Source organism: Syngnathoides biaculeatus, chromosome 4 (genome assembly GCF_019802595.1).
Source record: "Syngnathoides biaculeatus isolate LvHL_M chromosome 4, ASM1980259v1, whole genome shotgun sequence".
NCBI lineage: Eukaryota > Metazoa > Chordata > Actinopteri > Syngnathiformes > Syngnathidae > Syngnathoides > Syngnathoides biaculeatus.
In genome coordinates, this window is record NC_084643.1 from 10,074,358 (window position 1) to 10,088,197 (window position 13,840).

The 13,840-nt window shown below is 42.2% G+C and overlaps 1 protein-coding gene across 1 annotated transcript in view; it reads right to left on the reverse strand.

Annotated features, from left to right (window-relative positions):
• Positions 1–6,987: 6,987 nt before the first annotated feature.
• fbxl17 (F-box and leucine-rich repeat protein 17) overlaps positions 6,988–13,840 on the reverse strand; it is a 228,103-nt gene continuing 221,250 nt past the window's right edge. The window contains exon 11 of the mRNA XM_061818405.1: positions 6,988–9,487. Within this exon, the coding sequence (XP_061674389.1) occupies positions 9,350–9,487 (138 nt within the window). The 3' untranslated portion in view covers positions 6,988–9,349. The remainder of the gene's footprint in view (positions 9,488–13,840) is intronic.

The window sequence follows — 13,840 nt, forward strand, 5'->3', positions numbered from 1 at the left end:
GTTTGAGCAAACACAGAAAATGAGACCACTCGCAAGGAGGATGGAGCAGATGCTACAACTAAACTCATGGCTGAAGGCCTAGGTCCCGCCCCTTAAAGGCACACAACGCCTGATTTGACCGAATGGGCCTTTCCGATGGCGACCTTAAGCTCCGCCCCCTTAGCCATGTCCCACAAGCTTTCAAAATGGCGAATGAACAGAACATGTTTGAAGTCATTTTTCTGTCACGTATTCCTGATAATATTGCGGTATGTTTTTTTGCCAAATGCGTCATACTGAGAGGTCTGAACTATTTCATGCAAAGATATGTACACGGAATTAAGATTGTGGACGGAGCAGGATGCAATGTCAGAGTTACAGCGAAACGTTGGCGATCGATGCAAAAAAGTTTGACGCCTCACAAACTTCGTATTGAAATCCAACAGGCTAAAATCGTGGAATCGTACTGCGCATGTAAAGCAGGGTGAGTGCTTTTTACTTGGAAAGATCACGAGTAATATCATTGTAGTCTTCATAAGATAGTGGGTGTATTCATTTGACTTGGCTCGTAATGGAACCCAGTGCTCTGTCTTAAAAGTCTGATGTCTGATGTGCGTCGCATTTACGTATCCCTAACCCGACTCTTGGGCATAAAACATGACACACTTCATTCAGCAGGTCAGTGATACGCTAACAAAGTGAAAGTTGTTGTTTTCCTGCAATGTATAAAGCACTGATGATAATTCAATCAAACTCAGAGACGATACTTCTCCATCACTTACCTTCGAAGATACGTGCGCTCTTCCGCGAGCCTTAATCCATCGTAGACACTTGGTCAACTGTGTTTTCGGCTTTGGAAAATGAATCAAGCGGGCCCCTCGTAACCTATCAGGATATCTTTCATCAGAATTGCACATTCCCCAAGCGCACCTGAGGACCATTTTCTTCGTAACATTCACTTTTCCAAGCGCACGCTACTGACAACCTGCATTGCTTGTGGGACAAAATGGCGGCAGGGGCGTGTCAAGCCAGGGGTTAAGACAATGCAGCTATCTGATTGGCTATCATTGTACGAGTGATTGACAGGTCGGAAAGGTCCATTAGACAATAAAATAATGTCCTTTATATTCTCTTGTATTGTTGTTCCATATTGCTTTTTTTAAAAACAATGGCATTACTATTTTTGATCAATAAAATTTATGAACAAACAACTCTATTTCAAACGCCACATGATGATTTGCTGTGAGATATTTTTGCCGGGTATCGGTTGCCGGGATCGGTAGCCTGCATGAGTATTCAAAAACATACATACATAAGGCCCTTATCAGCCTGGTATTGATGTGATCTACGAATTTTAAAAAGTCTATTCGGAGTGTGGGCTAAAAGACAAAACAAATTATATGTGTATGGAAAAATGATCACATCATGTATTTGCACTGCTCACATTCTTGGCCCGGATCTATTCTGTTCCCAAAACAAGTTCTCTTTAATGTCATCAAGCCGGAGGAGAAGTGATGAAATGGTGCAATTATGGAGTCATTAGGGCCATTCAGGAGAAGGCAGGTGTAAAATTTCCAATCTGTGCACCTGCTGAATCCTCAATGTGCTCGCGCCGGAGTTTCCTGTTGGGAGGTTAACGCCAAAAAATAGCGACGAAACACAACGTGCAATTCATCGACGCGGCATTCATCCAATTTTCCCCGAGTAAGATTACCCTGCAAAAGGCAAATGTGATCGACTCGACGTTGACAGAATTGTTGGGGTGGGGGGACGCATCCCGAGACGTTCCTTATTTGTTACGGACCCAGTTAGGAATTTGCAAACAATGGAGTGGGGGAATGTGGGAATTCTCAAGTCATCTCCTGTTGCGCTGAAGATTCATATTCATTTCCCCAACAGTTTGTGCGTATAAATATTCATGAGGCGCTTTGGAAAGCGACACGGGTGAGCGGAGAAAATGGGTTAACACCCACCCCCTGCGGATACGCAGACGAAAAGGGGGATTCGTCGGATGATGAAATACTTCCTACCCCTGACCTTTCCATTCTAAAACAAAGATTTTGACAATTAACTACTTTTAAATGTCATCCGCCCTCCCCATCTGCATATGGACGGTGAGGGTCAAGAAATCGTTTGTCTCCCACATTTTTGCCAGGACATAAATGTGCGGACATCCTTCTCCTCGTCTGTTCTTAATTAACCTTTGCCTCCGAGAAGCTCGTCCGAGCTCCGCCCTAAACGCTGCAATTAACTCGCTTTAGAGAGAGACAGAAAGAGACGGACAATGAACACGGGAAGTGCGGAAAGTGGGGACTCACGGGGACTTCATTATCCTCGTGGACACATTCTAACATTCTCCGCAGTCGGCAGAGTTTATTGGGAGGATGTTAAAAATTGAGTGGATTAACAAATCTCATTTATTTTTTATCTTTATGAGGACGGATCAGAGCGCTGCTTTCTTCGGAGCCTCCGGTCAGGAGGCAAAACCGAGCTCCGGTCTGTCACGTTTCAGTCCAATTTCCAGATGCAGTGACTGGGAGGCAAAGTCATTCCCAAACTTCCTGTCTCCAAAAAACCAAGCCGCTGATGTCATTCAAACAAAGGCCAGCGGAGAACTCGGCGGGTCCCCTCGAGGGCCGGGACGGCTCACGGTCCTGTAGAGTCATGAATGAACTTCTCTGGGTTGGCTCTCGCAGTGTCAGTTACAAAGACAACCCATTAACATCTTCACTCTTCCTTGCTTGCCGCTTGCCCGATGCAGAAACCGCAAGATCCGATAAGCGGGAGGGAGTGTACCGGGAAGTCAAAATACCCAACGCACACTGGAGAGTGGGGATGTGAACAGTATTTGATGATGGACAGGAAATACATTCCCTTTATTTGTGGCGACATTGAGGCTCTCGGAGCGCTGAGGCGAGACTCACCCCACACGCCAAAAATGATTTGACGGAATTTCCAAGAGAGATGAAGAACCAGTGCCGGGAGAGGGCGAGGGGGAACCAGTGGGGGGGGGGGGGGGGGGGAAGGAGAGCTGCCCCAGGAAACTTGAATCACTTCAGAGCGTCGAGGATGAAGGGAACTCCCGGCATATCGGACCCTCCGCAGTTGGCCGATGGGACGACCGACGTTAACAGCGAGGAGCAGGAAGCGACGGGAGAAAACCAACGGATAGATATGGAATCACGGAGGGAACGAAATACGAGAACTGCTGATGACATATTGTACACGTGAGGAAGAGTAACGTGTGGAACTTGGGAAGATCGATTCTCTCGCTTTATGGACAAAGTCTTTGGGAGAGCTTAAAAAAAAGAATCGTGTGAGGAAAACGAGAGGCGGCTTGGAGGACGTTTTTCTCTCAAAGAAAACGTTTTTCAAATGCCAGAAAGAAAAATATAAGACATTCACAGGAAGGCGTGGTTCCATGTCACAGATGACAAAATTCCCTTCAACCCTGCATTTCGAGTTTGAAGTCATCTGATTTCAGCGCATTGTGATAATTAATGCTGGCCCCTTCCGGAGTGTTTGTTTCAGGTGTGTGGAACCGAACTTGAAACGCACATGACGCAAAATGGGCAAGATGCATTTGATAGGCACACACCGCCGACAATATGCGGTTGCCTTATTGCCCAGAATCAAGGAGCAACATGCAATCGGGCCCCTGTGATTTGGGATCCCAACAAATCTCAACACCTAAACATCTACTACGAAACTGACATGTATCCGTATACCCTTGATACTCCCACTTCAAAGCAGTAACAGCATTGAAACCGAAGGGGCGGAGACCCAATTATTCACCTTCAAAGGCAGGAACCGTAAAAAGGATCAGGATGCTTGTGCGGCCATATCCTGGCTCTTGCTAGGATCCTCGCAGGTCCAACGTGACGCGCAGCATCCTCCGCGGTCAGCGTCATTTCCTCACAGCGCCGCAATAAAAATTCAACAATCCCACGTATATTTACACATCTTGATTACTACTTCCGCCCGCGACGCCGCGCAGAGGCTCCTCCGTCACTCAAAGCGCCGGACGCCTCCTCCCGCCTCGATGAATATTGCAGAAGTCCGAGGGGCGCGACGCATTGATGGAATCCGCCTCAATCGGCGAGGGAATCGATGGCATACACTCGCATTTGCACTGGAACTAATTGGCAGCATTAAAATTCACCAAGCTGAGAGAGAGAGAGAGAGAGAAATGGGAATGTGGCGCTGGGAGATCAGCTCATTTGTGGCAGAGACATTAAAAAGCCCTGTCGTGGTGAAAGGAGAAGGCCTTCAACAGATGAGGAGGCAAAGCCAAAGGCCAGATTATTCATGTCTCAGCTTGTCACGCCTAATGAATGTACAAGCTAGCCATACTTTTTTTTTTTTTTCTTCTCCCCCTTTCTGCAGAAGCAAAATTAAACTCTCTTTAAAAGGGGATAACATATTGGACCCTGATTGTCTGTGACTGGCCGGCTTCTTTTATATAGCACTGACATTATTGCACGACCAATTAGGCCTAATTCACTCACATAATGTATCAGTGGGCTTGTCTGAAAATGACACCATCATTGATATATGAAATAGATTTTCAATTTAAATTAAAACGTGCCGTCCTGCAAACTGACACAAAAAATTAATTAAATCATCAGAAAACACAATAATCTTCTCACTGGACTCCCAAAATCCAAACCCAGTATTACAGATTTTTGACTGCAAAATGTTCATCCAATGTCTTAATTTCTGTCATCGTGTAATATGTTATTTTGATTATGACTCGGGCAACATTAGTCAGTAGCGACTGCTGGAAAAATGTCATGAAGAGATTATTTATTTCAAGACATTTGTGACAGGAAAAAAAGGCAAAGTAAATATCTCCCATTTGATTAGAGGCATACATAAATCTGTGCAATTTTTTTTAAAAACCTGACAAAATTCAGAGTGAACAGTTTTTTTTTTTTTAATCTTCATGCTACCTGCTAATCATACCTCTGTATTTCATTTTAAAAGCACCTCGAAGGAGACCATTAAGCAGTGTTGATGTATTTTGTCATTTTAAAAGGAAATAGGAAGTGCAAGAAGACTACTATGCGTTTCAATCCCAACATGTTGGGTCTAAATTGAGTTCCAGGATTGCAGGAGATGTAAAAAAAAAAAAAAAGAAATGAACAAAGTAGGACTGCAAACAAAAGATACGACAGGTCCTGACCACATAAACCGCAAACAGTTCGACCAGCTCGACAGAACGTTGGCCGAAAATGCCTCAAACTTCATCTGGAACCAGAACAGAACCGACTCTACCCTGGAATGTGATGCCGGGCAGAGATCTGTGAAAAAGTGGACTGTTACACCTAAGCGCCTATTTTGGTTGTTTCCTTAATTGACATTTCACGTCTTTTGTTCTCTTGCTCGGTGTGTGACATGTTTAGCTAGACCTCGTCCTCAAAAGATACTCAGAAGTGTAGCTTATTTGCCGCCATGCAAGCGACGATGACGCTATTTTCCCAATTACACGCCACTAATGCCTGCAGCATATTTAACATTTGGCTAAAATATAGATTTTTTTTTGCCACTAGAGCGGCTATAAATTTACACGTACAACAAAAAATTGTTCGAATGTAATGGTTAAAAGATGGCTGTTCCCTATAATGCACTCGGGCACGCGCAGATACCTCCAATTTGTAGAAGAAGGAGACTTTCTGAGGCTCTTCAACTTCAACACTAAAGCCGACGACTTTAGTGGCTTGAGTGAACAGGAGTAGGGGGAATATAAACAACGTCTTTTCTGTTATGTTTGAGCCATTTTACTGATGCGTTACAATCGCTGTTTGGAAACAAACAGCTGCAAAGTATTTCTGTGTAAATATCCAAATTGACAACGTACCGGTACGTACGGTATATAGCCACGCCGTAGGGTCAGGGACGGGTAGTGTATGGGGAAAAAAAAAAAAAAAAAAAAACACTACCATAATTCCCGGTCTGCAGAGCGCACCTGGTTACAAGCCTCACCGAGTACATTTGTAAAGGAAATACCATTTGGTACATAACATACGCCGCATCTGTGTAAAAGCCGCAAGTGCCCACACTGAAACACGAGATATTTGCAACGAAAGACGGTACACAGAAAGAGTAAAACTTACCGGTAAATATCACTGAGAAACACCAGTAACACAGCAGCAACACGCTAACGCTAGCGCAGCGCTAACAGGGCCTGCAAAAGTCACTTCCTCGGCACATATATTCCACCAGTCTCATTCTTACCTTTTCCGCTCGAGTGCCCCCTTGCGGCTGTTAGAAAGAATGTATAAATTAGCTGCATCACCGCATAAATGGCAGGGTTGAAAGCGTGTGAAAAAAGTCCCGGCTTGTAGGCCGGGAATTACGGTACAGAGAGTGTACACAGATCATTAAGCGGTTTGCTTTGTGGTCCTGAAAATACGGTAGTGACTTCGAGGAGACGCTGCACACTGTGGAAGGTCAGCGTGTAGCTCTGCTAACGAGACAGCCAACGCTCGTTGCAGTTTAGCTTAGCGCGTAGCATTCCCCGGTGGTTCCGGAGCCGCAGGAAAAGCCCGGTCAGAAACCCCAAACAAGATTTCTTTTATAGCCATTTGATTGAATACCAGACCACTTACGAAGAATGATGCCAAGGTACATATTAAAAAAAAAAGTCGTTTTTGTTTTGTTTAAAAAAATGAACCCTGGGTTTGCTAGCAGAACATTGTTGAGTCCAATTTGCTGATTCCGTGACCTTTGGATGCGACGGGCAACGTGTTGGCGTCCTCATTAGCATTTGAGCCGCCAACATTTGCATTCTCACTCAATCACAATGTTACTGTGCGGACCGTCACGATCATTACAGTCTAAAAATATGATTGAAGAAAGAATGAGTCAAGGCAAGGCCGCAGCCAGGAGCTGCCTCCACTTTATGAAATATGAGAGGAATTTTTTTTTTTCCTGATGTTTTTAGATGTACTGCGCCACCTTAATTTCACGCACATCAAAGAAAAAGGGATGGGCAGGGGGGGGGGCTTTATGTTGTAGTGTTTTATTCATCTTTATGCAAATCCAGTCATTTACGCTTGCCTTAACAAATCAAGAATCAAGTATGTCAACATCTAGCGAAGGAGAAAGTGCAGTTTGGGATTACAAAAGAACAAAAACAGACAGCGGGAGCAGGCGGGCGGGCTGGCGGGTGGGCCTGGGTCTGCTATAGGTCTACAAATCCTGACAAGGGGAAAATCAACTTCTTAGGTGTGTGAAATCTTCTTACACTGTACAAAGTGTTGCTGCATTCAAACTATGTTGTACTGTACACGATCAGACTCCGAAAAAGAAAATAATCTGCCGTCGACTAGTTTGTGAGGAGACGGAGGCCGATGGCGGTTCACAGCCAGGAACAAAAATGGCCTCCTTGTCTGCACTCTGAACTCCACATTGCACTTGTTTGATGAACACCAAAGCACCCCCCACCCCCCACCCCCACTACCAACGATTTTCCTTTAATGCTCAAAGGAAATCCCTCACTGGATTGCTACATAGCTAACATTTTGCTCAAACCCGATATAATGCTCATTTGAAAAATTCCATGTACATGAATATATCGGTTCATAATGAAAAAATGAAATATTTATTGAATCATTTCTGGGTCAACTGACTTCACTGGCTGGCATTTGGTTACTAAGGCATTTCCTTCATGGTGCTTTTGGTGTGTAGAGAGTGGAGCCTCTCAAGTCCAACAATTCATAATTAAACCGACGTTTCGATATTTGCTCTGTGAACATCTGAAGAATTCCAGACTGCCAGGTGTAGTTTGCTCTCCCTTCAGCTTTTATCGTGGAGAGTACCAGTGATGATAAAGGAGAGAACCCAAAATTTGCATTATTTATGCTCAGACACACGTTTGTCCTGGAAGTTCAGTAAAATTACTTGGCAACCTCATCGCTGTAATCTTCTGTCATTTGTCACCAGTTCATGTTAATTTTTATCATTTTAGATTCAATCGATAACTAAGAATTGACATTCCACTCCATCTGGGGAAATAATTAGCCATTCATTCGGTTTTGTAGCGATTTTCTTCACCGGGGCCGCAGATGAGCTTCCCCGTCTGAGTTTTGGCGAGAGGCGGCGTACACCCTGGTCTTGTCCTCAGCCATGGACAACTTTGAGACTTCAATGACCATAAGAGGCACGTTTCTCTTTGCTGGTGTCATCCCTGCATTTGTTTCTTCATCCCACTTATTCTGCTCGATTAATTTGTTTCTTGATCCCTCCAATTAATATAGGTTACGCTTTTTTTGCTTTTAAAAACATACAATTTGAATACTGCCCGCAGAGTTAATAAGGATTATCATACTGATACACCCTGGAACAGATTCAGGCGAGTTTCTTATTTTTTTTTTTTTTCCCCACTCAGAACTGAAACCGTTTTGCAATGGCTTGTTTGGAATTAGTGGTTCCACCGTAACCTTCAAATATGATACGCCAATACGTTTTCTCCTGCTTGTTCAACTTGTGAGTAAAACAAAATCTTTCTTCCCACGTCACGCCGAGAGGTTCGGTCCATTTTTAGATCCTTTTCAGACAGTCAAGATGACAATCTGGATCTGACCGTGCCCTTTTGGAGAAATAATCAATGTGGTTTCCTGCAATTCAATCAGCTGGGAGGGAAGGAGGATTGGGACACAACCCAATCTGGCGTGCGCCGTACCAGGACAACGTTTATATGTAGCCTCGACAACGATCTATACACACAGAAATCCACAAATCCCTTCACACGATAACGGCACGAGCAAAAAAAAAAGTCAAGATAAACATCGCACACTTGTCAAAAAGCCTCAAGGGGCTCAGAGCCCGAGGACCAAGTCGTCGTTGCGGTGGTCGTCTTGGCTGCCGCCGAGCGTTTCCTCGGCCCGCCGGGCCTCCACCGAAGTGGGCGTCGCCTCGGAGGAAGTGAACGCGTGGGCAGGCACAAGGAAAGCAATTTGGCGGGACGATTGTTCCTTTCACGGCCGCCGTCTTTATCGTTCATCTTTGCAGCCACTCCGCCCCAACCTTAAATGTGCAAAGGTTCCGTACTTCGGTTCGTTGAGTCAGCCCCGTGGAGTCGAGCTTGAGCTTCTCAACTAGTTGGGCGTTGATTTTTTTTTTTTTTTGCATCGATGATGACGCTACGTAGCAAGTTTTCATTCAATTCTTGAATCGATTAAGGAAAAGTCAACAATGTGTGCGTGTTCACATGCATGTTTGAACAGCAAATGAAAAGCAAATAGGACTGAGCTGACAATATGGTGCACTATGTAAATGTTTGCAATAAAAATGGTCTTTTTGTTCATAAATGTGTGTGTGTGTGTGTGTGTGTGTTTACGTGTGTACATGTATCATCCAGCTACAGCTAGGAGGCGTTGGAAGCGCTGGGGCTCCAGCCCATCTGATAAGCTCTCTCCAGGGTTCTCTTGCAGTCCTGCATCACCGTGCTGAAAACAATGTGAGGGTACTGGACCACCAGCCTCTCCACTGTCTCCTCGTTCACCTGCAAAAACAGCAAAGACTCACGTTAAAAAAAACAACAACCCCAACGAGCAGCCAATAAGAAATGACAATTAAATTCAGAAAAGCTTATTATCTTCCTTTTCGTGATATCCAGTTAATAGTAGACAACCCCCCCGCCGCCCACTTCTGTTGCAAGGGCCCGGACAGTTTATTAGGTACACTTGCACCTTGTAATGAGATCTGCGAGCTGTAACAAAAACTTATATATATTTTGGGATTACAGATATTGGCATTCAGTAGAGTGCAGAAACCAAACAAGAAAAAAAAAAAAAAAAAAAATCCCAATTTGGATCACTACCAAATTGTACACCTTCATGTATAACCACCATTCTAATTGAGCTCATGCATTATTTACTGATATTAAAAACAATATTTATTGGACAAAAACTATGTCACCGAAAATCAGATTTATGACTAATCTTATTTTCCACACAGAGTACTTGTGAAAGGGAATTTAATCCAATTCTTATGTAAAATGTTAAGAAAGTTTTTCCCTCTCTGGTTAATAGCTCACCTCTCCAACATATTAAAATGAGGTGTAGAATAATTAAAAATGGCAAATTAATTAGAACTTGAAAAAACTGTCAGATATATTAAGAATGACACGTATATTGTTGTGTTTGTGGTTTTAATTGTACTGCAATTCCATGAGAGGTCTTCCTAGTAATTTGGTTGCACAATATAGCGACATGAGGATGGTAAAATGGTACAAACAGCTCTCAGTATGAAACTAAGTCATCCTGCACCACACTAATGAACACATACAGTACATGAATATCAATAGTATTTGCTTGAGAATAAAACATTTTTGAGAAGATTTGGGACCCAGTTACCATACCATTCACTCACATTTTAAAAATCTACAGGTGTGGTCAGTCATGCCCGCAGATATAAAGTGCCTTGTGTGCGTGTTCTGTTTGTAATTATGAGTGTACCCCTTTAAGAGCGGAGGGGGGCGGTGTCAGGTAAACTAGGAAGTGGAAGTAGGCCATGTGCTTCCGCTTAAAAAAAAAAAAAAAAAAAAGATGTCAGGCTGTGGTTGACTGCACTGGATCAGTGGCGCAGCTTAGAGGGAATATTTGTCAAGACTACAAAAAACAAGCGACCTTTTTCAATATCTATGTGTTTCTACTCATAACAAATTTTACGCGTGTGATTTTGTGCAAATTTGCGAGTGCGAGTCAAATCACAGCGACTGCGTAAACTGTTTGGTAGCATGCTCCTAACAAAGCCTTTATTCTCGCACCATCTTAAAAATCAGCACATCAAATTTGAGCAAGTCAGAACGTGGGCAAGAGGGAGGAACACTGCGAGAAGCTGACAAAGAGCAGAAGCCCAGCGACCCCGGAGACCTCCGAGGGTTTGCCGTAACCCACCCAGAACCAACCCCTGCTCACGCGTGAGTGAGACACTTTCCAGGGGAAACGATGTATAAAACACACGTGCTGAGCATACGGACTTTCGTCGTTAGCAAAGCGTTGCACAACAAGTGTTGGACATTTTCTCACAACCATAAAAGCTCACATGGAAAACTTGCTGGGGTTAGATAATGTTAGGGCTGTCCTCATTTAATCAGAACTAAAGAGGACTCCCGCTATTTGCGGGGGAGACGGGGATCGGGGCTGGACCGCAGAGAACCAAAACCCGCAAATTAGTGGCAGCCATTATGATTCCACTGAGTAAAGAAAAGAATAAAAACAACCCTAAAAAGTGGTAAATAAGACGGAATAAACTTCCAATAAATATTTTAGGGAATGCCCCCCCCCAAAAAAAAAAAGAAAAAAAAATGGAAAAAATTAATTAAAAAAAAAAAAAAGTGAACCAACAAAATCCGAACTGCAAGTATGTGGCGGTCACTATATATGAAAATAAATCAGACACACAAGCAAACAAATGTTTTAAAAATTTAAATTGCCAATTGATGGCTCATCACTTGAAAAAGTTGGGACACTCTTAAGTCAAGGCGCCACCGTGCCATAATTGGGTTATGATATCAACGCACAGACAGGAACAATCAACACGTCAAGGGTCGGGTGCTCCCCCCCCCCCCCCTCCATTGCCTTTATGATTAGAGGCACTGAATGTAAAAAAAAAATAAAAATAAAAAAAAAAATGAAAAGAAAATGACAGCTGCATACATTCGATTGTGTCGACTTACCGTCGGCAGTGTTTGGACACCTTTTCCGAAGTCGTGCAAGCAATTTTCAGATTAAATGTCAGGCTTTTCCAGCAACTTGGTCCATGACATATTTACATGAAAAAAAATCAACCTTTATGATGTATTTCTGCATTTCTGCGTGCCAGAAGTCGACTTCCTCGTCGTCCATTCACTTTGTAGCAGAGATGAGCAACAACAACACGATGTACTGTTGAGGTCATCAAAATATTGACAACCTTGGATGACAAACATAATGTTTCGAGCAGATGTTTGAAAATAAATGTCTCTATTTGAAACTATTAATTCCGCATTGTGATTTCAAGCGGAATTCCTATTCCTTCGGAGTAATATTAGAAGACCGCGATCACCTAAGGTTACGTTTCACGTTTTTCGCTGATGGTCCAAACTTTTATCAAAACCAGAGCCATATTGATTTTCAAGACAGAAGATGTCATTTATCATGTGTCACGCGTGTGGGAAAAAACGGACGAAAAGACAACATAAGTACATTTCAACAATGAATAATTAAGGCTTTACTTTCCAACTTTTGGACACGGGTTTGGGTGTCTTGGATTTTCACTGAGCCTGTCATTGATGTGCAGCCACTTGGATCCCATTAATCAAATTCAGCAACCGACTTTATTACGCCGCAGTCAGGGAGGGACGGAAAAAGAAACATGAGGCGGGATTTTAACACCAGCCAGACAGGTTTCGTTTATTATGACAATTGGCTGAGCCTCATTAGCAGCTCACATGACAAAGCGACCGATTGCCTTCCAAGCACATCACGCGATAGTCCTGAAAAAACCCACCCGGGCTTGTTTCATACATCTTAAGAATAGATGTCAAATTGATGGGAGGCCCTAACGTTCATTAACGTTCATCGCAAACATGAGTCCCGCTAAATATCTCCTAATCAAAATCACTAATTGCTGCTTACGCACGCGTTAAATGTGGACCCGCAGATGGATTTGCAAAAATGTTGATGAAAGAGCAATCGAGTTAAAAACAAGTCTGGAAATCCCAATGATGTCACAAATCGTTGAAACCCAAACCTCTTATTAAGACCAAAAAGCTAATGAATTTGTAATACATTTTTTTTTTTTAAACATGACATTTAGCATGTATGTATGCTTAAATTGAAATATTATTCATGGAGCAATAAATGGCATGCACTATTTTATATATATATATATATATATATATATTATATATATATTTTTCAAGTTCACAATCTCACAAAAAATAAGACTAATTTTAACGTGTAATTTGATTTTTTTTAATAAAATAAAAAAAGTTTATTTCTTATAATTATTTAATTTATTATAATTATATAATGCACAAAAGTGCATTGACTATGTAATTCGTACCGTTTGTGAAGTCATTCACGCTTTTCAAATCCAAAGTTTTGTTATTTTTATTGGATTTCTGTGAACTGCGTTTGTATGGTGACTTTGAAGCGCCGAGAAAAAAATGAAGAACTATTTGGCCAGTGATGGCCGTTGCACTGCTCTTTTGACACATTGACGAAACATCCTGAAAGGTCTTGATTCACAATGATCTGTCATTAATTGAAATTTGATGTATCAAAAGTACCAGCGGTATATCAGTACTCAAAATCAGTGAGTATTCAAGTGTGAATGCTCGTCCTGGTCTCAAAATAAAAGTGGCTGATATTAAACAAATAAATGGATACGTTTTGAAATCAGAAGTCAGTGACAAAAAGGTCAACTATTCCATTTATTTTAGAAGATGGATGATTAAGAGAGAAATTATCAAAATATCTCAACATTATTAAAAATGAAGATAATCTGAATTGTTTTTTTTTTTTTTTAAAGACGGACATGAAGTCGACACACATGAATTGGTTCCGCGGGCCACGTGTTTGACACCTCCGATTTAGGCTTTTAGAAATTACATGATCGAAAATTATATTCAAACATAAACACAACAGCCTAATAATAAGAATGGAATATTGAAGTAAATACATATGAAACTGAAACCTTAAATGACTGAAGAAAAGAAAGAGAAAGAAGATCTGAGGCTCGGTATTTGCAGTCCAGACCTAATAATGTTGAGATGTCAAGGTTATTTAAATTAAAAAAAAAAAATAATAATAATAATACAGATGATTATGTATGGCGGCAGCTGGTGAGTTGTTTTGCAAACGATGAC